Source organism: Heloderma suspectum, chromosome 1, assembly GCF_057233095.1.
Source record: "Heloderma suspectum isolate Gila_16-S chromosome 1, 16-S_ref, whole genome shotgun sequence".
Lineage (NCBI taxonomy): Eukaryota > Metazoa > Chordata > Lepidosauria > Squamata > Helodermatidae > Heloderma > Heloderma suspectum.
Window position 1 is genome coordinate 239,696,033 of NC_139458.1, and position 26,611 is coordinate 239,722,643.

The 26,611-nt window shown below is 45.6% G+C and overlaps 1 protein-coding gene across 1 annotated transcript; it reads left to right on the top strand.

The window, feature by feature from the left end:
- The first annotated feature begins 996 nt into the window (after positions 1-996).
- KCNRG (potassium channel regulator) lies at positions 997-26,402 on the top strand. The gene is made up of 2 exons (XM_084821575.1): positions 997-1,879; positions 24,490-26,402. The coding sequence occupies exons 1-2, from the start codon at positions 1,080-1,082 to the stop codon at positions 24,740-24,742; spliced, it is 1,053 nt and encodes a 350-aa protein (XP_084677701.1). The 5' UTR covers positions 997-1,079; the 3' UTR covers positions 24,743-26,402.
- The last annotated feature ends 209 nt before the right edge of the window (positions 26,403-26,611 follow it).

Sequence of the window (26,611 nt, forward strand, 5' to 3'; positions counted from 1 at the left end):
ATTGGCCTTACCTGGCTCTGCTGGGTTCCGCTGCGGGGGGGAGGCGCTCCGTCCCTCCACCCGGAATCCTGGCTGGCCAGCTCCGCTCCACGGGGATTTCGCAGAGCCGCCGGCCGGCTCTGCCAGCAGCCGGACATCCGGCCGCTGGCTAGCAAGGACGCAAATGGCGGCGGCCGTAGCCGCTGCCATTTGCATCCCTGTAGTCAGCCGTGATAGGCTACGTAAATCTTTACGTAGCCTATCACGTCTGACTTAAAAAAAACAAACGCATGTACACAAATGGCAGCGGCTATGGCCACCGCCATTTGCGTTCCTTATTTTGGCCCGTCTTAGTCTACATAAATATTTACGTAGACTAAGATGGGCCAAAATAAGGAACGCAAATGGTGGCGGCCGTTGCTGCCATTTGTGTACGCGCATTTTGTTTTTTTTAAGTCAGATGTGATAGGCTACGTAAAGATTTATGTAGCCTATCACGTTGTTTCTCTTTCTTTTTTTAACCTAGTCTTGACAGGCTACGTAAATCTTTATGTAGCCTATCATGTCTTTTTTTTTTTTTTAACACTGGAAATGGTGGCGGCAGCCGGTCGGAAGGCTGGCTGCCGCAGCCGCCGCCACCTGGAAGGTCCGCCCCAGGTAAGTCTCGTCCCGGGGGGGATCCGCGGGGGGGGGGGGCGGGCCGTTCTGCCATGGAGTTCGGGGGGCCGAATGCACTGGCATTCGGCCTCAACGAGATCCGTGGCGGAATTCTCTGACATCCCTATCTAGGCCAGAGCAAGAGGCAGGTGAAGAAGTAGGTTACAATGATGAAGAGGAGGAGCAACTTCAGGGGCTCTTGTCAGTGGGCTCCTCCTGGGGTGTGGGCCCTTGGCAGGTGCCCAAGCATGCCTACCCTTGATGCCAGCCTCGTATTAACTTTTGACTCACACATACACTGCTCCTTTGGGTGGACTGCTCTGGTGGATAAAGAAAGAAAATAACCCTACCAGTCCTGTACAAGATCATGGTGTGTCCTAAGTTTGGATATTTACTAGGCTCTCAGTCTGCCTGATCAGTTGGGCTTTCAACATCTTTTTAAAATGGTTCTTTATTTTAGTTGCAATATTTGGTTCCCAAGCAACGAGCCCTGTAAACAGAACTGTGTATGTGTACATGTTTATTGTTGCTGGGGAGTCTTGTGCTTGCTCAGGCCTTCTCTAACGCAACACACACAACTACTGTGCAGGATTTGCTCTTCTGCTTATACTTGTGTAGTTTTGAGACACACCAGTTGGAGACTCAGTTTTCTTCTGGAGAAGAGGACGATGAACAATCAAGATCTGATCATCTTGAATGTGGGAGGACTGAAATTCACAACGTGGCCTTCTACACTACAACGATTCCCTGAGTCGAAGTTGGCAAGGATGCTGGGTGGCAAGGACTCTGAATTTAAGTTGGTGAATGGCCAGTTCTTTGTGGACCGTGACGGAGTTCTATTCAGCTATATTTTGGATATCTTAAGAACACTCCAGCTTTCCCTGCCCAGTGACTTCTCAGACTACCGGAGGCTAAAGAGAGAGGCTGACTTCTATGAACTGTATTCTGTGGCTGACCTTTTGAGTCAAGAAAATTTATTGAAGCCAAAGCCAGAGATCTTGGAAATACGATTCTTGCTCCAAGAAATGCATGCTTTTTTCCGGGTATTTGGTTCTTGCAGTATCACTGTTGGTGGACTGGCTGGACGGATCACCATCTTTGCAGAACAGCTTGTGGGAACAACCTGGAAAAATCATAACGTCCCTTCTCAGAAATCACTGATTCCCCTTGCTTTGGAAAGGCCTTCCCATCATGATATTCTTTTCCAGTGTGGCACTGACTACAGTGATCAGCTTGTAGCAAGGTATTTTAAAACTCTACCTGGATAGCAAAAGTATTATATGGGTATTTGAAAAACATATAAAGTGTTATTTCTCAAAGGATTTCAACCACTACACGAGAAGTAGAATAAGAAGCACTTAAAAAATGAGGTGTCTGTGATTTGACCACTGCACTCTTATGCAATGACTAGTATTTTCTGCACCTTTTTAGGCTTTTCTCAGTTTTTAACTCTGTATCATGCTTCCAGCTTTCCATTACGTGCTACCCAAGTTCTTCCCATAGGCACTGTTAGGGGAGACCCCACCTGGGCATGGGCCCCAGATTTTCTGAGCTGTGCCCCAGATCTTTAGAGTTGTCCCAGTTGCCATCATTTGCCTTAATACGAGCCTGCTTTTACTCAGTAAAAGCTCAGTAGCTTTGCAGTTACTAGGAGACCTTAGGACTCACTCTCTTAGCAGACCAATGTAGCATGAATGCACCAGTCTTTTAAACTAGAGAAGAGAGTGCCACCTTTCCTTCCACAGTCTGCTCATTGTTTTTTCTTTCTCCCCCTACTTTTTTGCTCTTACATGCCGACTGCTGGGAGCTTGGTTGCAATGAAATTTTGAAGAGAGAGAGGGAAGGGCAGGAAGAACTCCCTGTGAAATACTGGTATTTCATATACCATCTGATCTTACTGCCCCAAACTGGAAACTTTGGCTTCCGCCGAAGTTCAATTGCTTCAGTATAGCAAAGGATTCAGTCAGCCCCCACAAACTACATTCTCCCCCTCCACTTTAGTTTTTTCTAAATAGCTGCAGGCCTCAGATTATACTAAAAAGAGGATTAGGACTATGTGATGTCAAGATCCAGAAAGTGCTGGGGCTTTTAAATGGGTTTTACAGTGTTAAAAAACAAAAGTCCTCAGCCACCTCACCTCATAAAGTTAATTTAAGTATGTGCAATCCTTACAAACCCTCCACAGCCTCCTGAATTCCTCTGAAGTGCTACCTCTCTGAATGGAGCCATTTTGGCTTGAGGAACTCCCCCCCCCCTCCATTTTTAATCACCTTTCTTGTTTTTCCCTTCTGTGTTCTGGGCTTGCTTTCTGTTCTTTATTTCACTCAGAGCATATCTTGGGGACATTTTTAAAGAGAATTCTCTTTGGTGGGCAAGAGAAGTTCTGAACTGTATTTGACTTTATACAAACAGAAAAGAGGGTTTGTTTTTCTCGTTCTCCTCCTCACTCAGGTCTTTCAGAAAAGTGGGTTCACGTGGTTGCAGAGGAACAAATCTGGGGGTGTTTTGTTTGTCAGTTGCCATTATCCAGCAATAGAAAAGGTTGCAGCTCAGTGCCTAAGCATGTGCTTGGCACACAGAAGGTCCCAGATTCAGTCAACAGTATCTCCAGGTAAAGATAGGAAAGAATCCTGCTTCAAACCCTGGAGAGCTATTGCTGCCAGTCGGTGTCAACAATACTGGGCTAGATGGACCCAGGGTCTGACTCAGTATAAGGCAGCTTCCTTCCTCTGAACAGAAAGCTTTAATAAAAATAGGAGTTTATTATTATTTGTGGAGGGGAGATAAATACTTCTCACTTATACAATCCTATGTATGCCTACTCAGATGTAAGCCCCATTATGTTTAATGGGGCTTACTCCAAGGGAAGTATACATAGAATTCCAGCACAAGTTACTTTTCCAGGGAGGTTTGCAGCATGATCTTCTGCACGTTTACTCAGAAATGAGTCCCGAGTTGTGAGCATGGTACACTGCCCACCTGATTCCAGTCCAATGGATCGACTACTATTTCAGCCCAGTCCTATGCATGTTTGGTCATTTGTGTGTGTGTGTTTTCATTTTGCATGGACTCTAGCTTCAGTGGTGAGGGAAAGGTTCATGCTCATAATTTCTCCATAACGTAGCCCTATTTTTGAAAACAGACTTCTTGGCTGAATCCTGGTGAAGTCTTGGCACAAATGAAGTGACAGGGAGGAAGATACAATGAGAGCTTGTGCATAACAGGAGGTGGAGGAGAGTTGCATAAAACAAAACATCTGTTTTTATGAAGAGTTGCTGGAGGATGGAAGAATGAGGAAGGGATTGTTGTATGGAGGGAAACAGAATGGATGGGGGAGACTGCAAGTGCTCAGCATTCTGCATATGCTCAGAGGAACTCTATATTTAAGAACATAAGAACAGCCATGTTGCATCAGACCAAGGTCCATCTAGTCCAGCATTCTGTTCACTCAGTGGCCAACCAGCTTCCCATAGGAAACCCACAAGCAGGACATGAGTTCAAAACTACCCTCCCACCCATGTTCGCCTCCTGCAAACATTGGTGTAATGTAAATAAATTCCAGTAATCCTAAATTCCAGTAATCCTACATGTGCATTGAATTCAGACCAAGTTTGAAGTCCAAGCAGAATCAGGCAGTATTTATGTCTCAAAATAACATATTTTGGTTTAGTTTCACTAAATGCTGCAAGAGGAGGGAGCGAGTGTGGTTCAGTGACTTACAGGTCCACCTTCTAATCCTAGGGCACATTTTTATCATGGGCTCCCATCACTGTGCTTTGGGGGAGGGCAAGGATGGGACCATGAGATGGCCATTCTTCCAAGGCCAGCACACAACTATGAAAAAGCCTCAAACTGTTTTTCAAGCCTCATAATTCCCTAGCCTCTGTGCCTATCCTTTTGAAACTTTGCATGTTTCTTGCCTGGGGGACACTTTTAATGACCTTTGCATTTTCATACAAATTTACCCAAAACCCGGGGGAGGGGGGGCAGGCTGAAGGGAAAGCAAATCATCCCCTTGCCCAAATTGGGGAACTCTCTTTCTACATAAACTGTCTGTAATTTTGAGAACAATGATCCACAAGGAATATAGGGAGATAAGTATGTCCTCTTTTGGACGCTCTCAAAATATCAAGGCTACCTTTGCACAAGCCCCCTATCATGGTGGCTATCATTCTGCAGTTTGACAGACATGATCTCTTCTGATGGGGCAACCAATCCTTAAATTTTCAAACAATTCTTCTAAAGAATGAAAAGTTATTGGCAGTTCCCTTTAAAAGAAAATAAAAATATAATGGCCATAACCCACAAAAAAAAAACCCTGTTCCTTTTTTTCTGACATTAGTCAGGTGTAATCCCTTCCTAAGGGGCTACTACACCTGCAGTTCTCATCCAATTCTGAGAAAAAGTTAGTGTTTTTAAAAAGTTCCCATATAGTCAACAGGAGGCTCAGTTTTCCAAACTTGACTCGGGTTTGGTACTGAGCTGAAGTGGACCAACTCCAAATTGGCCCGAACAGAAGCGGGATGTTTTCCAAATCGCTGAATCTGGGTCAGAATTGGGGGGGGGGGTGTTATTGCACACTTCGTATGTATGTATCTAACACACACACAAGATGTGCACTGACTCCTCCCTCCCTGCTTCGTTTTGGACTTTTATGTATATAAGCACATGCAAATTTGTGTTATGGGCCTGTGCCCTGGATCTTTTAAGACCCAGCAATGCCCCCAGCTCTTCCTACTCCAAATGACATTCATGCTGTGGAAATATGACCCAATGCTGAAGCATTCCCGCCCTGTCAACAGGTTAAGATACCGCCTAGACATCCTTCATGATACCAGTTGTTTAGAACAGCAGTCCCCAACCTTTTTGGCACCAGGGACTGGTTTCGTGGAAGACAATTTTTCCACGGACCGGGTGGGATGGTTAAATGTAAGTGCATTACATTTATTCTGTAGTTCATTTCTATTATTATTACTACCCCCCCCGCCACCCCCCAAAATCCCCCCGGGACGGAACCTACCTGGCGGCAGCTGGTCCGGGTCCGTCCGCTGCTGTCCACCCGCTGTGCCCGGACTGCGGATGCAAATGGCGTCCGGCATAGCTGATGCCATTTGCATCCCTGTTCTTCAAGTAATAGGCTACGTAAATCTTTACGTAGCCTATTACTGCAAAGAACAGGGACACAAATGGCGCCCACTACGCCATTTGCATCCCTGTTCTTTGCAGTAATAGGCTATATAAAGGTTTATGTAGCCTATTACTTGAACAACAGGGACGCTCGCCCACCACTCACCTTCTGCTGTACAGCCCGGTTCATTACAGGCCACAGACCGGTCCTGGTCCATGGCCTGGGGATTGGGGACCCCTGGTTTAGAATACTGTACCTTGCTTGCTGCTAGATTGTGCTCAGTCAAGTGGCCTGTGACCTCTCTGAACTTCCATTTCATTTCCTAGAGCCAACCACTTGTTTTGAACCCTATAACTGCTCTGGAGTTCAAGCAGCAATTTTTCCTCTTTGTTTGGACATCGTTAAGAATAATCCAGGGTCTGAAAAGCTTCAAAGATGGTTCCTCATGATCCTCTCATAACACTGTTCTCTGCTTCACTCTGGTGCCTATTCCATGTTTCCAGGGCCAGAGTTCCATGCCTTCTCTTGAACCTCTTTTTTTTTGCTTTACTTGCCTAGAGCAGTGGTCTCCAAGATGTTCCACTGGAGTGCACAGGCCACCTGATACTTGAGAAGCCTCCTGCTGCCCCAAGGAGCTGCCATTGTGTGCAATGATGGCAGAAGCAGAGGCAGCAGGATGGGACGGGAGCCGAGAGGGAAGCTCCATGGCATTTCTCTCTGGGCTCCAGTCCAGTCTGCCTCTGCCGCGGGCACCAAGAGCAACTGCGCCAGTCCCTGCCAGGCACGACACAGGACAGTGCGGTTGCTTGCTCAGCTGCGGCACCGGAGCAGCTGCCATTCTGCCGAAGGAACGCAAGTTTGTTCCAAATTGGCTTTTCTGTGATGACAGGTGGCTGTCAGTAGTATGCTACCTAGCAGATATTTTGAAAAAATAAACACACCTGATCTGTCCCTTCAAGGTAAAGGTGAGGTTTTAACAGTGAGTGAGAACGTAACTGCTTTTTGAAAGAAATTCGTGCTATGGAAAGAACATTTTGAAAATGGATGTTTGGAAATGTTTCCATCGGTATGTGATTTTGTTGCAGAAAACAATGTAAGTTTTAACTTATAAAAAGTCTCATATCTGCACACTTGAAAAACTTGGAAATGGGATTTTCTAAACTGTTTAAAAATCTTCCAAACAAAGAGTTTCAGTGTGTTTTGAACCCATTTGTTAAAAATATAAAAATGCAACACATTCCGATTACATTAGCACAACTGATTGACATCAGGGAAGATGGAAGTTTACTAGCTGAATTTCAACAAAAACCTTTGCATAATTGGTGGATAGGATTGAAAAATGAGTATCATGATTTAGTAAGTGCAGCCAACGATGCACTTCTTCCATTTCAATCTACGTATCTTTGTGAGGTGTCTTTTTCAGCTATAACAGCCATTAAAGCCAAGTATCGAAATAAACTGAACTTAGAACCAGACCTTCAAATCGGTGTATCACAAAGTGTTAAACCAAGATTTTAAAAAATAAGGAAGCATATTTAATCACTTTGCTCTCACTAAAAATATTGTTATTAATAATCATTTTAATGAGAGCAAAAAGGGGTTTTATACTGTTAAACAATATTTTTAAAATAATTTATTTTATTTCATCTTTATCTCATCCTTTTTTAATTTCTGTTTTTTGCATATGCTTTATAATTTACATAATACATTAGTACAGTAGCACATGCATATCATTTATAAATAAATATACATATATTGGGGGTGCATGCTCAAAAAATTTTTACTGATAGGGTTGTGCGATCAAAAAAGTTTGGAGACCACTGACCTAGAGAGATCCATTTGGCTTGTACACCTGAAAGAAAGTTTTACACCCTGGTAAAGCACTCATTAAATCCAACAAGAGATTCCATAAATTGCAGCAACACAAGTTAACCTGTGGGGCTATGCAGGTAGCTTGTATCCTCCTTATGAGTTGTCTTTGGGCATTTCTAAAAGGTAAGGTAAAGGTGTCCCCAACCAGTCATGTCCGACTCTAGGGTATGGTGCTCATCTCCATTTCTAAGCCGAAGAGCCAGCGCTGTCCGAAGACGCTTCCATGGTCATGTGGCCGGCATGACGACACCGAGGTGCACGGAATGCTGTTACCTTTCCCGCCAAAGCGGTACCTATTTATCCACTTGCAAGTTCTTGCTTTCGAACTGCTAGGTTGGCAGGAGCTGGGACTGAAGACGGGAGCTCACTCCGTCACGCGGCACTCGGGTCTCGAGCTGCTGACCTGCCGACCTTCCGGTCTGCAGTTCAGCGTCTTAACCACTAAGCCACCGCGGCCCTTTCTGTACCAGCCTAAAATCCTGCATTTAAAACGGGGCTTTCTGCTTCCGTTTTAAATGCAGGATCACAACTGACTCCTTTTTCATGTGCTTCCCTCCCCTTTCCCCTTCCTTCTCCCCGTATCTGAGTCTTCCATTATCTTTCATTGATCTCGCCCCTCTTCTTGCTGCTTTAACTCTTTTGACGGAGGAAACAGAAGTGGAACACAGTGGGATAAATTGATAGCTCATAATCTGGAATCTATTTAAAAACGGAACAAAGGGCATTTAGTGCAGGAGACACCTGGGGTAATCGCTGCATCATGTAAAGAGCCCGCAAAGTTCCATGAAGGAGCAATCTTTTTATCACAGGATAAAAGCCCAGTGTGAAGGAGCCCTTTGAGTCCAACAGTAGTGGCCAAGCGGAAAGCTGCTACCAAAGGTCCCAAGCTGAATGTAAGCATTTTAAATTTTATAGGGAATTTTAAAGAGAAGCCCCACTTTCAAGGCTCCCCATTCTAAAATCTGTTTTTAAGCCAATTGTGGTAGCTCTGAGATCCCTAATAATGCCTAAACCTCCATTCAACCTCCCCATGATTGCCTATCCAAAAGCCTTTGTTTTGGATGTCTGTGAACAACATGATGCCTCCTGTTTCCAACAAAGCTAAGGTGGCTTTCACCCATTTTTGAATTCATAACTAAAAGCTGTGAAATTTGAGTCTGTGCCCAAAGCATTTTTCCAACTATTTGTAGCCAACCAGGAAGTGAGGTTCTTTCCACTCCCCTTGCTCTGAAACCAGGAAATTATAACCTCTTACTGTATGTTCTGTCCTTTTTCTTTCCTCCATCTACCATTTCTGCCCCCACCAGCACCTGAGCTCCCCTAATCACATAGCCTCCAACCTCCTACCTGGTGCTTAACATAAAAAAGGTGGCAGAGCAGCTCTTCAACTGAGCCCTGGGGGAAAGCCAACAAGAGCTGGGAAATACGGGTTTAGGTTGACTCATCCCTAGGGGTTGAAGGTGAAAATGTGTCCAATTGCCCAGACAGGGACAGGGGGGGAATAGGCCACAAGCATATGGTGAAACATGATTGCCAGTCAAAGAGGCCTAAGGGCCATAGCAGAAGATGCCCATGCCAGTCACATCTGGGGTGGGACACCATGTATAGGTGTTCCTATAGTAATGCTAGAAGCCTCTGAGCCGAAATGGGAGAGCTGGAGCACCTAGGCTCAAGGCAGAACCTATATACAGTGGGCATTACAGAAACCTGGTGGAATGGAAAGAACCAGCGGGATATGTTCATCTTTGGATATAAACTCTGCAGAAAGGAAAGGGAAGGACTTGCTGGAGGAGGTGTAGCTCTGTACATCAAGGAGGGCATAGTGTCAAGCAGTCTAGAAAACCTAAAAGGGGCATACTCTTCCACAGAAGAGCTGTGGGTGAAAAGACCGGGCTCCAAAAATAATTCAGTATGTAGGACATGCCATCATTCCTCAGACCAGAATTCTTGCAGTGACCTTGAGATGGAAAATGAAATCAGGGAGGCAGCCAAGTGAGGAAGCGTTGTAATAATGTGTGACTTCAATTACCCCTACGTTGATTGGATAAATGCGTGTTCCAGCCACAACAGAGAGGTTGAATTTCTCAATGCCCTAAACAACTGTGTCCTAGAATGGTTGGTCATAGAACTGCCAGAGGGGAGGCAACCTTGGATTTAATCCTACATGGTGCCACTCAGGACCTAGTGTGAGATGGAGGTTACTTATGGCACAATCCTATTCAGATAGGCGACCACCTCCAAACTCGGAGGCAGGAGAAGTACGGAGGGGCTGCCGCCACCAACACCAGGCCTCCCCTGCAGACTTCGGCCTGGCAGACCGCCACCCCCTGCAGGACCAGGCCCCCAGGTACCGAGCCAGCTGTGCTACTCCCACCTGCCCCTTCCTGGAGGGGCTACATAAGCTGGCTGGCTGAGGTGGCCTGGGAGAGCCAGGGCCTTGCAGGAGAAGCTGCCACCACCGGGGAAGAGGCGTGCCTGCTGCTGCTGGGCCTGCTGCTGCTGCACCGCTGCCACCACCACTATCACAACTGTGGACTCCTGCCTGGCATTATTTTTAAGGGGATTTTTTAATGTTTTTTTTAATTTCTGGGGGGTTCTGTTGTGTTTTTAGGGGTGGGTAGCCTGCCTGATAGGCAGGAGCAAGGGGGCATGTGTCCACCTGATGGAGGCAGTGGGGGGGGGAGTGTTGGGGGCCAGAACATACCGAGGCTGGGCGGCAGGCGCTGGCGGAGCGCTAGGGGCAGGCCATGCCAGGTAAGGGGAACGAGGGAGAGATGTGTAGTATCTGTCCCCTGTTCTGGGCCTGTCCAGAGCCAAAGGATGGCTGGGGGAGGCGTGACTCCATCTTCTGGCCTTTGTTTGCAGCTCTGCAATACCAGGTCTGTTACCCAGAAAACCTCCTTCATCCATGACATGATCCTGGATGAGGGTGCAGACCTGGCATGTATTACGGAGACCTGGCTGGCCGAGGCTGCTGCTCCCACTCTTGCAGCCATGCGTCCAGCCGGATTTTCATATGCACATCAGCTGAGGGCTGGGGATCGGGGAGGGGGAGTGGCTGTTATCTACCGAGAGTCCTTGGTCTTCACCAGACCCCCTCTCCGGGAGATGAAGGTTGCTGAGTGCATGTACTGGAGGTTAGGCCCGAAGGGCAGTCTGGGAATTCAGCTCGTGTACCATCCACCCCGCACGACTGACTCCCTGGCCGAAGTGCTTGAGGTGGTCTCTGATGTGCGTGTACAGTCCCCTAACTTATTGGTGTTGGGGGACTTCAACGTACATTCAGAGGCCATCCTCATGGGGGCACCTCGGGACTTCATGGAGACCATGGCTTCCTGGAAGCTGCACCATATTCTAACTGGGCCCACCCATGTAGCCGGTCATGCATTAGACCTTGTGTTTGTTTCTGGAGAAGCGAGGAGTGATCTGGAAGTCGGGGGTATATCCACCACCCCCTTGTCATGGTCAGATCACTATCTGGTGACGTTGGACTTCTCGGTCCCACAACCCCTCCGCAGGGGTGGAGGACCCATTAAAATGGTCCGCCCCAGGCATCTTATAGATCTGAATGGATTCCTGAATGAGCTTGGGGATTCCCTGGAGCATGCCAACGGCTACTCGGTCGAGACCCTGGTGGGTGGGTGGAATGCCACAATCACTGGGGCATTAGATTGGGTGGCTCCGAAACGTCCTCTCCCCCTGAACAGGGCTCGGACTGCACCATGGTTCAATCCGCAGTTACGAGCTCTGAAACAGGAGGTGAGACAGCTAGAGCGCCGGTGGCAGAAGTCTCACTCCAAAGACGATCAGACACGGGCTGGAGCTGTATCTTCAGCCTAACACGTGGCGGTGAAGGCAGCAAAAAAGGAATATTATGCTGCCTCTATCACGTCTGCAGAGTGCTGTCCCAGGAGGCTGTTCCAAGTGGTCCAGAGCCTGGTCGGTCCTGGGGCTCCGGAACCACTGGAGCATTCTAAGGCCTCCTGTGAGGCCTTGGCAAGGCACTTTGCAGATAAAATTGATCAGATTAGGAGTGTTATTCCGTAATGCACTCTACATGGGGTTACCCTTGAAGACGGTTCGGAAGCTGCAGCTGGTACAGAACACGGTGGCTCGCCTGATTAAAGGCAGCCGCCGGCGAGATCACATCACACCAGTGCTGAAGGAGTTGCACTGGTTACCAGTTGTTTTCCGGGCCAAATTCAAGGTGTTGGTTTTGACCTTTAAAACTCTATATGGTTCTGGCCCGGTCTATCTTAAGGAGCGCCTCCAGCAACACCAGACAGGCCGCTTAACAAGATCAGCCTCGGATGGCCTTCTCTCTGTGCCATCAGCTAGGACATCTAGACTGGTGGGGACGAGGGAGAGGGCCTTTTCTGTAGAATCATAGAATCATAGAATAGTAGGGTTGGAAGGGCCCTACAAGGCCATAGAGTCCAACCCCCTGCTCAATGCAGAATCCAAGTCAGAGCATCCCTGACAGATGGCTGTCCAGTCTCGTCTTGAACGCCTCCAGTGTGGGAGAGCCCACCACCTCCCTAGGGAATTGGTTCCATTGTCGTATTGCTCTAACAGTCAGGAAGTTTTTCCTGATGTTCAGCCGGAATCTGGCTTCCTGTAACTTGAGCCCATTATTCCGTGTCCTGTACTCTGGGATGATCAAGAAGAGATCCTGACCTTCCTTCCTGTTACAACTTTTCAAGTACTTGAAGAGCGCTATCATCTCTCCCCTCAATCTTCTCTTGTCAAGGCGAAACATGCCCAGTTCTTTCAGTCCTCTTCATAGGGCTTTGTTTCCAGTCCCCTGACCATCTTTGTTGCCCACCTCTGAACCCTCTCCAGTTTGTCTGCATCCTTCTTAAAGTGTGGTGCCCAGAACTGGACACAGTACTCCGGATGAGGCCTAACCAGTGCTGAGTAGAGGGGAACTAGTACTTCCCAGGATTTGGAAGCTGTACTTCTATTAATGCAGCCCAAAAGAGCATTGGCCTTTTTGCAGCCACATCACATTTTTGGCTCACATTCAGCATTTGATGGACAACAATTCAACGATCCTTCTCTCTTGTAGTGTTGTTGAGCCACGTACCGCCCATCTTGTAACTGTGCATTTGGTTTCTTTTTCCGAGGTGCAGAACTTGGCATTTATCCCTATTAAATGTCATTCTGTTGTTTTCTGCCCAGCGCTCCAGTCTATCCAGATCACTTTGAATTTTGTTTCTGTCTTCCAAAGTATTAGCTATCCTGCCCAATTTGGTGTCATCTGCAAATTTCAGCATTCAGCATTCCCTGCACCTCCTCCTCCAAGTCATTAATAAAAATGTTGACGAGCACTGGGCTGTGGTGGCCCCCACTCTGTGGAACTCCCTCCCTAGGGAACTCCGCCATGCCCCCTCTTTAATGAGCTTCCGCCGTGCATTAAAAACATGGTTTTCAGGCAGGCATTTGGGGTGGGTTAGGGTATTTTAGAAAACGTTTGTATTGTAGAATTTTATTGTTTTAAACTGTTTTATTATATGCTGTACATCGCCCAGAGTGGCTGGGTGACCAGCCAGATGGGCGATTAATAAATGTAATAATAAATAAATAAAAAATCGTCCCCTCCGCAATTCTCCTGCCCTGCATTTGCAGCTAGACAGCCGACTGCAGCTGTCTAGCCACGGGAGGGCTGAGCAGAGGAGGAGGCTACTGTACCACACATTGGATGTGCTGTACAGACATTTCTGCCCACCCTGGAACGCCCCCAGACACGCCCCTTTTCAGCCGCTCCATGCTCCTCTTGCAAGTGTGGAGGATGGGGCTGTTCTGCGCTGCCTTGGAGGCAGCGCAGAAGCCCAGGGAGGTTGGTTCCAGGAAAACCAGATATCCTATAGCTGTCTAGCCACTGTCTAGCGGCCATAGGATTGCTCCCTCCAAATCACAACAACAGAAGCTCAGCTAGAATGTATATCACAGGTTAGGAAAGGTAGCACTGAATCCAAGAGGTCACTGGTATGGTTAATTACTAGTGTCAAGGAAGTTATTAGAAAAAAGACAGGTTCCTTCAGAAAGTGGAGGTCTTGCCCAAAATGAAGAGATCAAAAAGAACATCAACTTGCACAAAGGAGATGCAAGCAGACAATAAGAGATGTAAAAATGCATTTTGAGGAGCATATCGCTAACAACATCAAGGCCAACAATAAAGAATTCTTTAAATACATCAGAAGCAGGAAATCAGTTAGGGAGGCGGTTGGACTGTTGGATGACAACGAAGTTAAAGGAGTACTAAAGGAGGATAAGGCGACTGCAAAGAAGCTAAATGAATTCTTTTCATCTGTCTTCACTGCAGAAGATGTAGGAAAGTTATCTGTGCCTGAACTGTTTTTTTCTGGAAGGGAGTCTGAGGAACTAAGGCAAATAGTAACAAAAATATGAAATTCTCAAATGTATTGACAAACTGAAAGCTCAACATTAAAAAAACTAAGATCATGGCATCTGGCCCCATCACTTCCTGGCATATAGAAGGGGAAGAAATGGAAGCAGTGACAGATTTTATTTTCTTGGGGTCCAAGATCTCCGCAGACGGTGACTGTAGCCATGAAATTAAAAGACGCTTGCTCCTTGGGAGGAAAGCTATGGCACACCTAGACAGCATAGTAAGAAGCAGAGACATCACCTTGCCGACAAAGGTCCGTCTAATCGAAGCTATGGTTTTCCCAGTAGTAATGTATGGCTGTGAGAGCTGGACTATAAGGAAGGCTGAGCGCCGAAGAATGGATGCTTTCGAACTGTGGTGCTGGAGAAGACTCTTACGAGTCCCCTGGACTGCAAGGAGGTCACATCAGTCCATCCTAAAGGAAATCAACCCTGAGTGCTCATTGGAAGGACAGATGCTGAAGCTCAAATATTTTGGCCACCGAATGCGAAGAGAAAACTCTCTGGAAAAGACCCTGATGCTGGGAAAGACTGAAGGCAAAAGGAGAAGGGGACGGCAGAGGATGAGATGGCTATACAGCATCACTGATGCAATGAATATGGACTTGAGCACGCTCCGGGAGAGAGTGGAGGACAGGAAGGCCTGGTGTGCTATGGTCCATGGGGTCACGAAGAGTCGGACACGACTGAACAACTGAACAACAACAACAATAAATCACCGCCTTAAATGGTATCTATCCTAGAGTTCTTAAAGAACTCAAATGTTAATGTGTAGATCTTCTAGCAAAAATATGTAATGTTCCTAAGGTCAGTCTCTGTATCAGAGGATTGGAGAATGGCCAATGTAATAGTTTTTTTAAAGGGATCCATGAGGGATCCAGGAAATTACAACTTGGTTAGCTTAACGTCTGTTCCTGCTAAATTGGTTGAAAGCATTAGAAGGAGAAGCACTGCTGAAAAAGAAACATGGCTTCCGCAAAGGTAAGTCCTGTCTCACTAACCTTTTAGAGTTCTTTGAGAGTGTCAGTAAACGTATGGACAGGGGTACTTCCAAAAGGCTTTTAACAAAGTCTTGCATCAAAGACTCCTGAGCAAAGTTAGCCATAGAATAAGAGGAGAGGTCCTCTTATGGATCAACAGAAAGCAGAGAGTAGAAATAAATGGTAAATTCTCCCAGTGGAGGGATGTAAACAGTGAAGTCCCACAGGAACCTCTTCGGACCAATGCTTTTCAACTTGTTCATAAATGATCTGCAGTTAGGAATGAGCAGTGAGGTGGCCAAGTTTGCTGATGACACCAAATTATTTAGGGTAGTTAAAACAAAAAGGGAATACAAAGAGATCATTTATGAACAAGTTGAAAAGCATTGTTCCCAATATAGATCCCTGTGGGACCCCTCTGTTTACATCCCTCCATTGGGAGAATTCACTATTTATTCCTACTCTCTGCTTTCTGTACTTTAACCATTACTGATCCATAAGAGGACCTGTCCAGTATTCCATGACTGCTAAGTTTGCTCAGGAGTCTTTGATGAGAGACTCTGTCAAAAGCCTTTTGGAAGCTCAAGTAAGGGCAGGGGCCATAGCTCGGTGTGACAGAGCACATGCCTTGCATGCAGGAGGTCCCAGGTTCCATCCCCAGCTTGTCCATGCAGGGCAAGGAAGGAATCCTGCCTGAAACCCTCAAGAGCCACTGCCCATCAGTGCTGAAAATACTGAGGTAGCTGGACCAATGGTCTGACTCAGTATAAGGCAGCTCCTGTGTCCCATGTAAAGGAGCTCTCCAGACTGGAAGAGTGGGTATCAAAATGGCAAAAGTGGTTCAGTGTAAGCAAGTGTAAAGCGGCAAAAAATCCCAACTTCACATATACGTTGATGGGATCTGAGCTAGCAGTGACTGACCAAGAAAGAAATCTTGGGGTTGTGATGGACAGTTCAATGAAAATGTCAGCCCAGTGTGCAGCTGCTGTGAGAGAAGCAAACTCCATGTTAGGTATAATTAGGAAAGGAATCACAAATTAAACCGCCAAAATGCCCCTATACAATTCTGTGGTGTGACCACACTTAGAATACTGTGTACAGTTCTGGTCACACCTAAAAAAAGATACTGTAGAGCTGGGAAAAGGGCAACTAAAACGATCAAGGGGCCGGAGCAACTTCCCTATGAGGGAAGGTTACAACAGCTGGGATTGTTTAGGTAGAAAAAAGGTGAGTAAGGGGAGACATGATAGAGGTGTACACAGTTATGCATGGTGCGGAGAAAGTGGATAGGGAGACATTTTTCTCCCCGTCTCATAATACTAGAACCCCAGGGTCATCGTATTGTTGCAGAACTCAGAGTCAGAGAGACCAGGGAGTGAAGGAAAAAGAGTTTCTTTATTTAACGCACGGGCTTAAGGCTGGAATAACTTCCAAAGAGCCAAAAGCCCCGATTTACATCAGCACATTGTTTTTATAGATATTGTGACACACAGGAAACGGCTCCTCCTCTCCCTCCCGCGTGGGGTTGCAGTCCTCAACATTTCTTCTCCTAGCACCATTGTTTATAATACAAGAAATGGGTTATAGGGTAGCCATGATAAGCAGAGAACAGAAGAGAACAGCAGAGAACGAGATATACAATTCTATGCTGACCTTAGCCTTTGTTGACAAGATAAGAAATTCCTGTCTCATCATCTTACAAACATATATTTCAGAGAGCAAGAGCTCAGCAAGAACATGAAGCATGAGACTGCATGAGGCTACTTAGTCTGACCCCCGATATGGCTGCTACATTCCCCCCTTAAATGCATAATTTCATTACAATTATAGCATTTCATTATGCAAATAGACATTCTGGTTTGCGAAGCATAACACAGGACTCTTATAGCAACCCTCTTACTTAATATCTTGTTGAGTTATTAGAGCGTAGAGGGCGGCAGTTTTACTAGCCGAGACATAAAACAGATTGGTTAAACAGCGCATAAGACAAGGAATGCAAAGGCATAACAGTATCTCTATGAACAACACTGGTAGAATTAGGATGAACAATGCTTTAAGCCAGCTAAGATCTGGAAGCCAAGGGGTTAACCAATTTAGCCAATTGTTTTGTCCCATTGTTATGTTAGCTACTATATTATGCATGCAGATTATTGATTTGAACATCTATCTACAGCATTACTATTATTAGTCAAATTAAATGATGGAGGAGAAAAAGATAAAAAAACCTATTTGCAGGTATATCTCTTGGCAAACAAAAATGTTTTACTCCAGTGATGTTAGCCAGGTGAAGCCAGTAATTATCAGTGAATCTCTGGGACAGATATCCCTCTCTAGGGGCAGACCCCCCTTTTTCGCATCTTATTAAGGAAACAATGCAACACTACTAACACTACTAACACTACAACACACATGTTTGATCTTCTTTGGGATCTGACCGTACGCTAGGCAGCTATTCACCTGGCTAGCTGCAGTAGGGTCTAGTCCCCTTCTTCAATTCTCCAGTTGCAGGTCTGACCGTACGCAGGGTGGACAGTCTCCCAGTGTGCTCACAGTAAGGTCTAGCCTGAGTTTTCTTACTGCTTTTTCAGAATAATTTTTAAAGGATTTTTGAAAAGAAATCCTTTCAAAGGATTTTTGTTTACAGTCTACTCCCCCCGTCTCGCTCTCTTGACTCGTGTCCAATGTATCCAGGGTTTAACTCCAGCTACTTTCATAGCTGTGGGGGTGGAAAGTATAACAGTTTTTGTTCTTCTCCACTTGGGAGTTAAAGGGTTATTTTTTCCCTCTTTAACTCATACTTCATTTCCTGGTTGGAAAGGATGAACTTCTGTGATGGGAATTGGGGCTTATTTTCTAAGACAAAGCGACGCTGGGCTTGAAGAACTTTGCTCAGCGTTTGGACTTCTTGTTTAAGGCTAACATTTGCTTGCTCTTGATGCCGCTCCAGTGTCAATCATGAAGTCAATGTCACGGCCCCTCTCAAGCTGTCTTCTCTCTCACCCGTTCTGGCTCTTTTGGTTTTCTCCTTTGTGTATTTGATTCATTTTATTTGGGCATTCATGCCACCAATGTCCATCCTGTCCACACTGGGCACACTGTGCCTCTGCTTCTGCCTCTGCTTCTGCTGGGTCTTCTTCTATTTTTTCGTCCACGTCTTCTTGGGCCTCTGGGTCAAGGGGGGTATACTGGTGATAGGCATCTAAAAGACGCTCCAAGTACGCTCTGGGGCCTCAGTGGCACCTTGCAGCACTTTAGACACCTTGGTCATATTAACTGACTTCTTCATACCTGCCTTCATGGCTTCTAACAGCAGGGTTTGATACTGGGTGAGGCGCTCTAGCCCCACTTGTGTTTTGGGATTCCAGCGGCAGGGGGGGGTTACTTACAAGGAGACTTTATTGGGTAACTTACAGCACACAGGCGTACCTAATGGTTGGATCAGACAGCTTCTCTGAACCACAAGCTATTGGGCTAAATGGGTTTTATACCATACATGTTACTCATGAGGCAGCACAACACTAGCAAGCATTTTCAGCATAGGCTAGAAGTGTTTGGTTCTCAGGCACAGCTTTCTGTAAACAGACTTCGCTTCCCAAACAATGTGCTTGATAACACTTTCATTCATTAGTATGGGAAGAGAAATCTCTCTTTCTTTTGCTTTCTTTTTCTTGCTGATCTGCCTGTATTGCAGATCATGTTTCAAACATTTTACATAAAACTTTCTTCTCTATGCACCAGCCTTGTCTCTTCATTTGTCTTTTTCAAGTTAAACTCACTTACTTACACCTTTCTGCCTTACACTAGTCCCAATGACACACATTTGGGATAGGCTCTTCTTCTTCTAGTTACATTTTCTTCATCTTAAAGAACTATTACATTATTGTGGCTACTTTACCCCAGGTAATAAGCTCCAGACATAATTAGCTGCTTCTAATTCACCCTGGGGGCAACTATGGCCACGCTTCTTCTCTACAAATGTTCTTTCTCTTTGCCTCTTGCCTTCTCTTTCTTCTCCCCCCCCCCTTCTCTATCTGTCTGCCACTTTCTCTATTACTCTGTCTTTTTTACTTGTCTTTGTCTTTTCTCTTGTCATCCATTGGGAACCACACTTAGTATTATTTGGAGTTGCAACTAACACTAATCTGCAAATATCACATATATTTTATGATATTTAAGAAATCATAAAATATACACAACAAACTTTTTCCTGCAATTTAACACAATGAATGGAAAACACTTTTTGCATCGTAAGGCATGATGGAGCAGATCCAGCAATTGCGGGGGGGAAGCTCTCGGGGCTATCTATCACTAGACAAGCTAGCCAGGGATTTACAATATCACACACACACTCACACCTTTTTTTCTCTTCTTCTACTTGGTACACGAAAGCAAAGTGCCGAAACTCAGGACGCTGGGGGGTGATGGGCATCGCCTTATCCTTGCATTTTTCAGGCAGCCATTAATCTTCTTCGGGGAGGCAGTGGGGTGATTTGCAGGACTTCAAAGGCAAGCTTCCCAGTTTGTTTGTATTTGTAAATCCCAAGCTCAAAACAGGACAGGATGAGGTACAGGGCAGCTAAATCTTTGCTTTGGCACGGGCAACAAATAACTCGGGTCAGCTTTCTTCACTGGGGTCTCAAACAGGAAAACAGTCTTAATTTAAAGTTGTAACATCACTGACAGCATCAGCTAGCCAGCTACACAGATCTCACTGTTTTTTAAAACAGTTACTCTAATATCTTCTTTTCTTCTCAATCAGGTTGGGTCTCCCAGCTTACACAGTTTATTGCAACTTCCAGGAGCATGGTAGTAGCGTGATTTTGGCTTGGCCAGGAACATGCTGTCTGGTTTCTCGGTCTCTTCAGCACACACACTCAGGCATTCTAACACTGGACACTCAAATCAGTGAGATTTCTTCATTGCAGGGAATCTCACGGCAAAAGCTTAACGGTTACTAGGGTTGGCGGAGAATTTCTCCCCGAAACTTCGGGGGGCCGAGCACCAACGTGTTCGGCCCCCCGAACAAGTTTCGGGGAGAAATCCTCCGAACCCCCCCCGCCCCCCGCACCCCCCCCCCGGGACGGGACTTACCTTCGCCGAATGTCCCTCCCGGCGGCGGGTCCGGCCGGCGGTTCGGCGGGTGTTCGAGCGGGGCGAGAGCGGCAGCCGGTCTTTTGACCGGCTGCCGCCGCCGCCATTGCAATAAAAGAAAAAAAAAAACGCCCCCTGATAGGCTACGTGACGATTCACGTAGCCTATCACGGCTAGATTTGCAAAGTCAGCCGTGATAGGTTACGTCAATCGTCACGTAGCCTATCACGGATGACTTTAAAAAAAAAAAAAAGTGTGTACGGATAATGGCGGCCCCCATAGGGAGCTGCCATTCCCGTTCCTTATTTGGTCGCTGTAGTCTACGTAAAGATTTACGTAGACTACAGCGACTAAATAAGGAACGCGAATGGCGGCTCCCTATGGGGGCCGCCATTAGCGTACGCGCTTTTTTTTTTTTTTCCAAAGTCACCCGTGATAGGCTACGTGATGATTGACGTAGCCTATCACGGCTGACTTTGCAGATCTAGCCGTGATAGGCTACGTGAATCGTCACGTAGCCTATCAGGGGGCTTTTTTTATTTTTTTTAACTTTCGCGTTCGCGGCCGGGCGAGGCGGGAAGCCTCCTCCCCGGCCTGAATTTCGGCCGGGGCGAGGCGGGAAGCCTCCCCCCCGGCCTGAATTTCGGCCGGGGCGAGGCGGGAAGCCTCCCCCCCCCCAGCCTGAACTTCACGGGGGGAGCAGCGAAGCGCCTCCCCCCCACCGCGAACGTCCTTCGAGGACAGGTAAGGGACTTTCGTCCACCCCTAACGGTTACGCTCTTCAGAAATCATATAGCTGATGGTCTACAGGCTCTATGAAATTCTAGGACAGTTCAAAGCTAAACACGGCTACCTTGACAGAGATCTTCATCGTGGTCTTTCCGCTTCATTCTGCCTTGGGACAGTCTTATGGCACACTTTTCACTCGAAGAGGGGTCTAGCCTGTGCCCTGTGGGCTGATTCTTCACTTTTATTCTCCATTTTGCACCTTTATCTTCTGGGTCTTCATTTTCAGTTTCTATTTCTTAGGGATTTTATTTCAATTAGGCGAGGTGATGATGTTGCACAACTCAGAACATTGTGGGCAATTTTCCTGCCCCCCCTCTCGGCGCACTAGGCTAATGGCTACTTCTTCAGCCTCACACTCCCGCGCTTCGTTAAAAGCCAGGCTGTCCTGCAACATTTCTCTAATTAACAGCCTCAGATCTTGTTCTTTTTTCTCTCTCAGCTTGACCTTGAGCTTTTTGCTGTTTCCTCTCTCTATTCTGAATCCTTTTTAAAAAAATCTTTCTCCTTTTTTTAACATACATCTCAAGGGGGTGCAAGTCTTGCTTCCCCCACCTCCCATAGCCTCCCTCCTAAGATGAAGACGGACACAAAGAGGGAAGGGGATTGGTCAGTGAGTAAGGGGTCTCACTGGCCGACACGAGAGGAATTTCACACCACGCACTTTGCTACTGGCCTGGGCACCCGGACGGTCAACGGTATGCAACAGAAACCGCAGTAGCCACTCACACAATCATCAATTTCATCACTTCATTCATATGTCCCTGCCACCCACTTTCCCACTAGAGCGAAGCAGTTTCCTCAGCGCCTTGCTGAGTATTAGTGCCTGCTCAGGGGAGTGATCAAGTCCCCTCTTCCATCCCCAATCGGGTGGGTCACCTTTTGTATACGTATACTAACACTGACCTTCTTCATAAGGCGGGGCCCTCTTTTTTTCTGCCCAGTGGCCTTTCTCCCTAAAGGCGGGGCCCTCTTTTTCCCATATACTTGCCTTTCTCCTGAAGGCTTCCAATGTGGGTTTCAACTCAATTGCAGCTGCGATACAGGCAGGGCTCAAGTTCCTTCCTCCGCTTCCCAAGGTTCTCTTGCCGCTCGCTGCCGTTTGGGCGATCCCGGTGCAGCTTTCTCCCGTTCACCCGACAAAAAGGTCGGTGGCGCCAAGAAAGGGAGGCGTGCGCCAAGCTCTCCCTCCCAGTGCGGCGATAAAGAGCAGGCAACTGCCACCTCTCTGTCTCAGAGCCTGCCACATCCGAGTCACGGCACCATTTATGTTGCAGAACTCAGAGTCAGAGAGACCACAGAGTGAAGGAAAAAGAGTTTCTTTATTTAACGCGCGGGCTTAAGGCTGGAATCATTTCCAAAGAGCCAGAAGCCCCGATTTACATCAGCACATTGTTTTTATAGATATTGTGACACATAGGAAACAGCTCCTCCTCTCCCTCCCGTGTGGGGTTGCAGTCCTCAACATTTCTTCTCCTAGCACCATTGTTTATAATACAAGAACTGGGTTATAGGGTAGCCATGATAAGCAGAGAACAGAAGAGAACAGCAGAGAACAAGATATACAATTCTATGACCTTAGCCTTTGTTGACAAGATAAGAAATTCCTGTGTCTCATCATCTTACAAACATATATTTCAGAGAGCAAGAGCTCAGCAAGAACATGAAGCATGAGACTGCATGAGGCTACTTAGTCTGACCCCCGATATGGCTGCTACAGCATGAAGCTGATTGGTGAGAAATTCAGGACAGATAAAAGGAAGTACTTCACGCAGCACATAAACTATAGAATTTGCTACCACAAGATGTAGTGATGGCCACCAATTTGGATAGCTTTAAAAGGGAGTTAGACAAATTCATGGAAGAGAAGGCTGTCCATGGCTACTGGTATCAGAGGCAGTATGCTTATACCAGGTGCTTGGGAACATAAGCAGGAAGAGTGCTATTGCACTCCTATCCTGCTTGAGGGTTTCCTGTGGGCAGCTGATTGGCCACTGTGTGAGCAGAATGCTGGATTAGATGGACCCTTGCTCTGATCCAGCAGGGCTCTGCTGATGTTCTTACCTTGCCATTTCCATAGTGCCTCATTCCACACCTTATTTGGCAAACACTAACTTCCCCCAGTCTCTTGCTATCTTTATGTTAGGCCTATCAAAACTAGTATACTGGCCTACGTGCTAGGGGGCTGGCATACTAACCCAAGGTTTGTTTCTTTTCTTTCATGTGTGTTAAGAACAAAATCTGTAAAATAAAGTCTATGCTTTGGGATTTCAGTGAGTGTTGGATCTAATTTTCATTTTGGAAGTAATGATTCCCCACGTCATTGGACCACAGTGCATAAATCTGCTGTGGTAAAGGTCCCTCTAGTCCTGTATTCATTGTTACACGTGCATGTTTGTGTACACGCCACAGCAATGCCTACTGAAATCATAGCAAATAAGTGCTAGAATCTATGTCCATTCTCACACTATTTGCAATAACACTTCCATTTTAGGTATTTCCAGTGTATTGTACTATGGCAGCTTAAATTATGTGGAAGTATGATTTAAGGAAAGTGTTAGTGGATCCTTTTCATTGAGGAGTTACATTTGCTTTAATAAGGCCTTCAAGAATATTTTGAGTTTCTCTCTTTTGTGACTTTATGAACAGTTGTACATTTATATTTTAGCAAATACGATATCAGTGGTTCTGGTCAACATATTCAAGGGATGGGTTACTGGGAACATTACACCCGTGCCGTGTTTGTGTGTGTGTGTGTGTGTGTGTGTGAGAGAGAGAGAGAGAGAGAGAGCTTCTTCACATCCTGCTATTGAGATTGCTCACTCCCAGAAGATCGCGGGCCCTTTAGATGACACTGTTAACCTCCATGGTGCCTCCTGCACTAAATGACCTTTATTCCATTTTTAAATAAATCAGAGATAACGCGCTATCAAATTACCCCACTTGTGTTCTGGTTAAGTTCCCTCTGTGAAAAAGGAAAAGCCACAAGAAGAGGAGCAAGATCAGTGAAACACATGGAAGACTCTGAGAAGGGGGAGAAGGAGGGGGAAAGGGAAGCACGTGTAAAGGGAGTCTGTTGTGATCCTGCATTTAAAACGGAAGACGAAAGCCCCCTTTTAAATGCAGGATTTTAGGCTGGTGTGGGGATGCTCAGAGACAGCGAGACAGAGAGAAATTCAGGTTAGAACTGTGGCGAGGTGGCTGAATCCTTTTCTCATGCTATTTTCCCCAATGAGAATTGCCTCCTGCAGCTGCCACTTGCATTTTTTGTAAAAGCATTTGATCATATGTAGCTGCTCTTGATGTTCCAGAGACATATCTCAGTTGCTGTTTCTCAGGTTTGGAACCTGCTTACTTCAGAAACCCACCAATGTTTGCAAATCTTCCACAAGCATATTTTATTTCATCAAGCAATTAGTGCTGACTTTTAATATTTACATGTTTTTATAATATGCTTCTAATATGTTGTTTTCTTCCTTTAGGCTTCAGAAATAGGAGTAGTTAGAAATTTAACACAAAGCAAATGCATTAAAATTTCTAAGTAAAATGTATTAGCACTAACAACATTTTTTCATTTTTTTCCAGGTATGTTTCTATAAAACCTGATCAGAGGAAACTGTTTAGTGGAGCTAATGTTCTAGGCCTGCTGGTTGACACCTTACTCAAAGAAGGATTTCATTTAATAAGCACCAGGACAGTCTCAGCTGAAGAAAAAATTGAATGTTATTGTTTTGAAAGAATGAGGCAGCCGGATGCCTTTACCATCAGTACCAGCCAAACACAGCCAGGCACTAGTATACCACAAACAAAGCCAATCCAGATGCACAAGCAGAAATGAATAATGGCTATAATATGCTAACCAGGACTGCATGAGGTATAAAAGCAGCAGCTATAATGCAAAAGAAGGGCACACCATTTTGCTGCCAATTTGCTTCTTTTATGGTACTTTTGTTAGTGAAATAAGAACGTTAGCTAAATACTTGTGGTCCTCCAGATGTTTTTGGAACCCACCTCCCATCAACTCCAGCCAGCATATCCTAATGGTCAGGGATGATGGAAGTTGTAGTCCAACTGGAGGGCCTGTGGTCTGGAGGGCCACACATTCCTCATCCCTGCTTTAGATAGTAAATAGAAGGCTAAGGTACATTCATGCAATTTTGCCCTGAGTGCAAGATTTTTCTTTCACAATTAATCTGGGGGTGAAGGGTGGGGAGAGCTGGATTGGAACTATAATATGGAGGCTTTAAATGTTTTGCCCCCTTATGTGGTCCTATAGTGGGGCCACCGCAGCTGCTATTCGCATGAGGCAGGGAAGCTCCCATTTGCTCCAATCTTAATCCTGTCCCCCCCCAACTATTTGTGAAAGAACAATCTTGCACTCAAAAGCAAACCATATGAATAACATACTATATAGTATGAGCCTTATTTAATTGATTTATACTAACTGGAAATGCAAATATTAAATTTTATATTACATTCATTCGAAATTTAGTTTTCTACCTATTATATTTATTTGCTTTCACCACATGCTACTGGACCTATTACAGAATAAATTCAGTTATGTATACCTATCCTCAAAAAGAAGGACATCATTGTCTGAATTTTTGATCTGAAACGTGCAGTGAAACTTTTCATTTGTGATTTCAATATTTAGCATTCCTTTTGTATCATGGTGTCAGTATACAATATAATGTCTGTCCCGCATCCTATGGTAGCCTTACCTACTATAAAAACCTCTTTGCTAAATCTGGTACATTATATAACAACAGCACACTGCATGCTACCTGGAGCTCATGTAACATGTAGCTGCCTCACTGTAGTACCTTTTTGGGAAAAGGTCACTGCTAGAATAAACATGTCCCTAAATACCTTTTTACTCAGTGAACACTCCTCATGCAATATTGGGCTAGATTAGAACCCACTCAACTGGGTTCTTGCCCTTAATTGAAGTTTTTGCTCCATACAGTTTTTGTGGTGTCCACATTCCTAATTCTTCAGTACTGGGAAAGCAAAAACTGACATACTCATGAGCAGTGGGGTTGAAGGGATACTCCATCTAGCAGCACATCAGCAGATGACCTTTGCAAAAGGGGCCCTAACAAATTTGAAAGCATCCGGAGGGAATTCCTTGGACTATACATAAAGTAACTGCTTTTGAAACTAGGAAGGAGGGAAGCACCTCAGCCATCTTCCATCCTTAAATCAGATGTATGAGACTACTACCCTACAAATGTATATGGGTCTGTATTAATTTAACATTTATTTTTCATTTCTTTCCCCTTGGCTTAGTTTTACTTAGTATCGATTTACTGTTTTGTCAATGCATTATTGTTGTACCTGCCTGGGGGTAGAGGGAAGATGTGTAACATGTTTCTCCCTGTATATCCTAAATATATCTTATTTGCCAATGCTGTACCGTTTGACAGATAAGTGCCTTAAGCATGGAGAAATATGGTGTTTGTGTGATAAAAAGAGATATGTTCAATAAACTTAATTTTAAATCTAACCTTATAAAAACCTTAATTTAACTTTATAAAAACAGCTTTAAAACAATCAGAGCAGCAGGAACAGGATAAAGGTAAGCAGACCCTTCAGAAAAGGGGCACGTTGGCCTGGCATTTAAAAGCCAATGATGAAGGCGAACTTCCCCAGGGAGAGCTTTGGTGTCACCAGAGAATGCTGTGTCCCATATATCATCCATCATACT

What these genes read in the sequence shown, in the direction of transcription:
- KCNRG (XM_084821575.1), top strand. Translation starts at nt 1,080, where the DNA reads ATGGTTCTTTATTTTAGTTGCAATATTTGGTTCCCAAGCAACGAGCCC. An exon ending in AGTGATCAGCTTGTAGCAAG is followed by an intron (nt 1,880 to 24,489) that starts GTATTTTAAAAC and finishes ATTTTTTTCCAG; the next exon opens with GTATGTTTCTATAAAACCTG.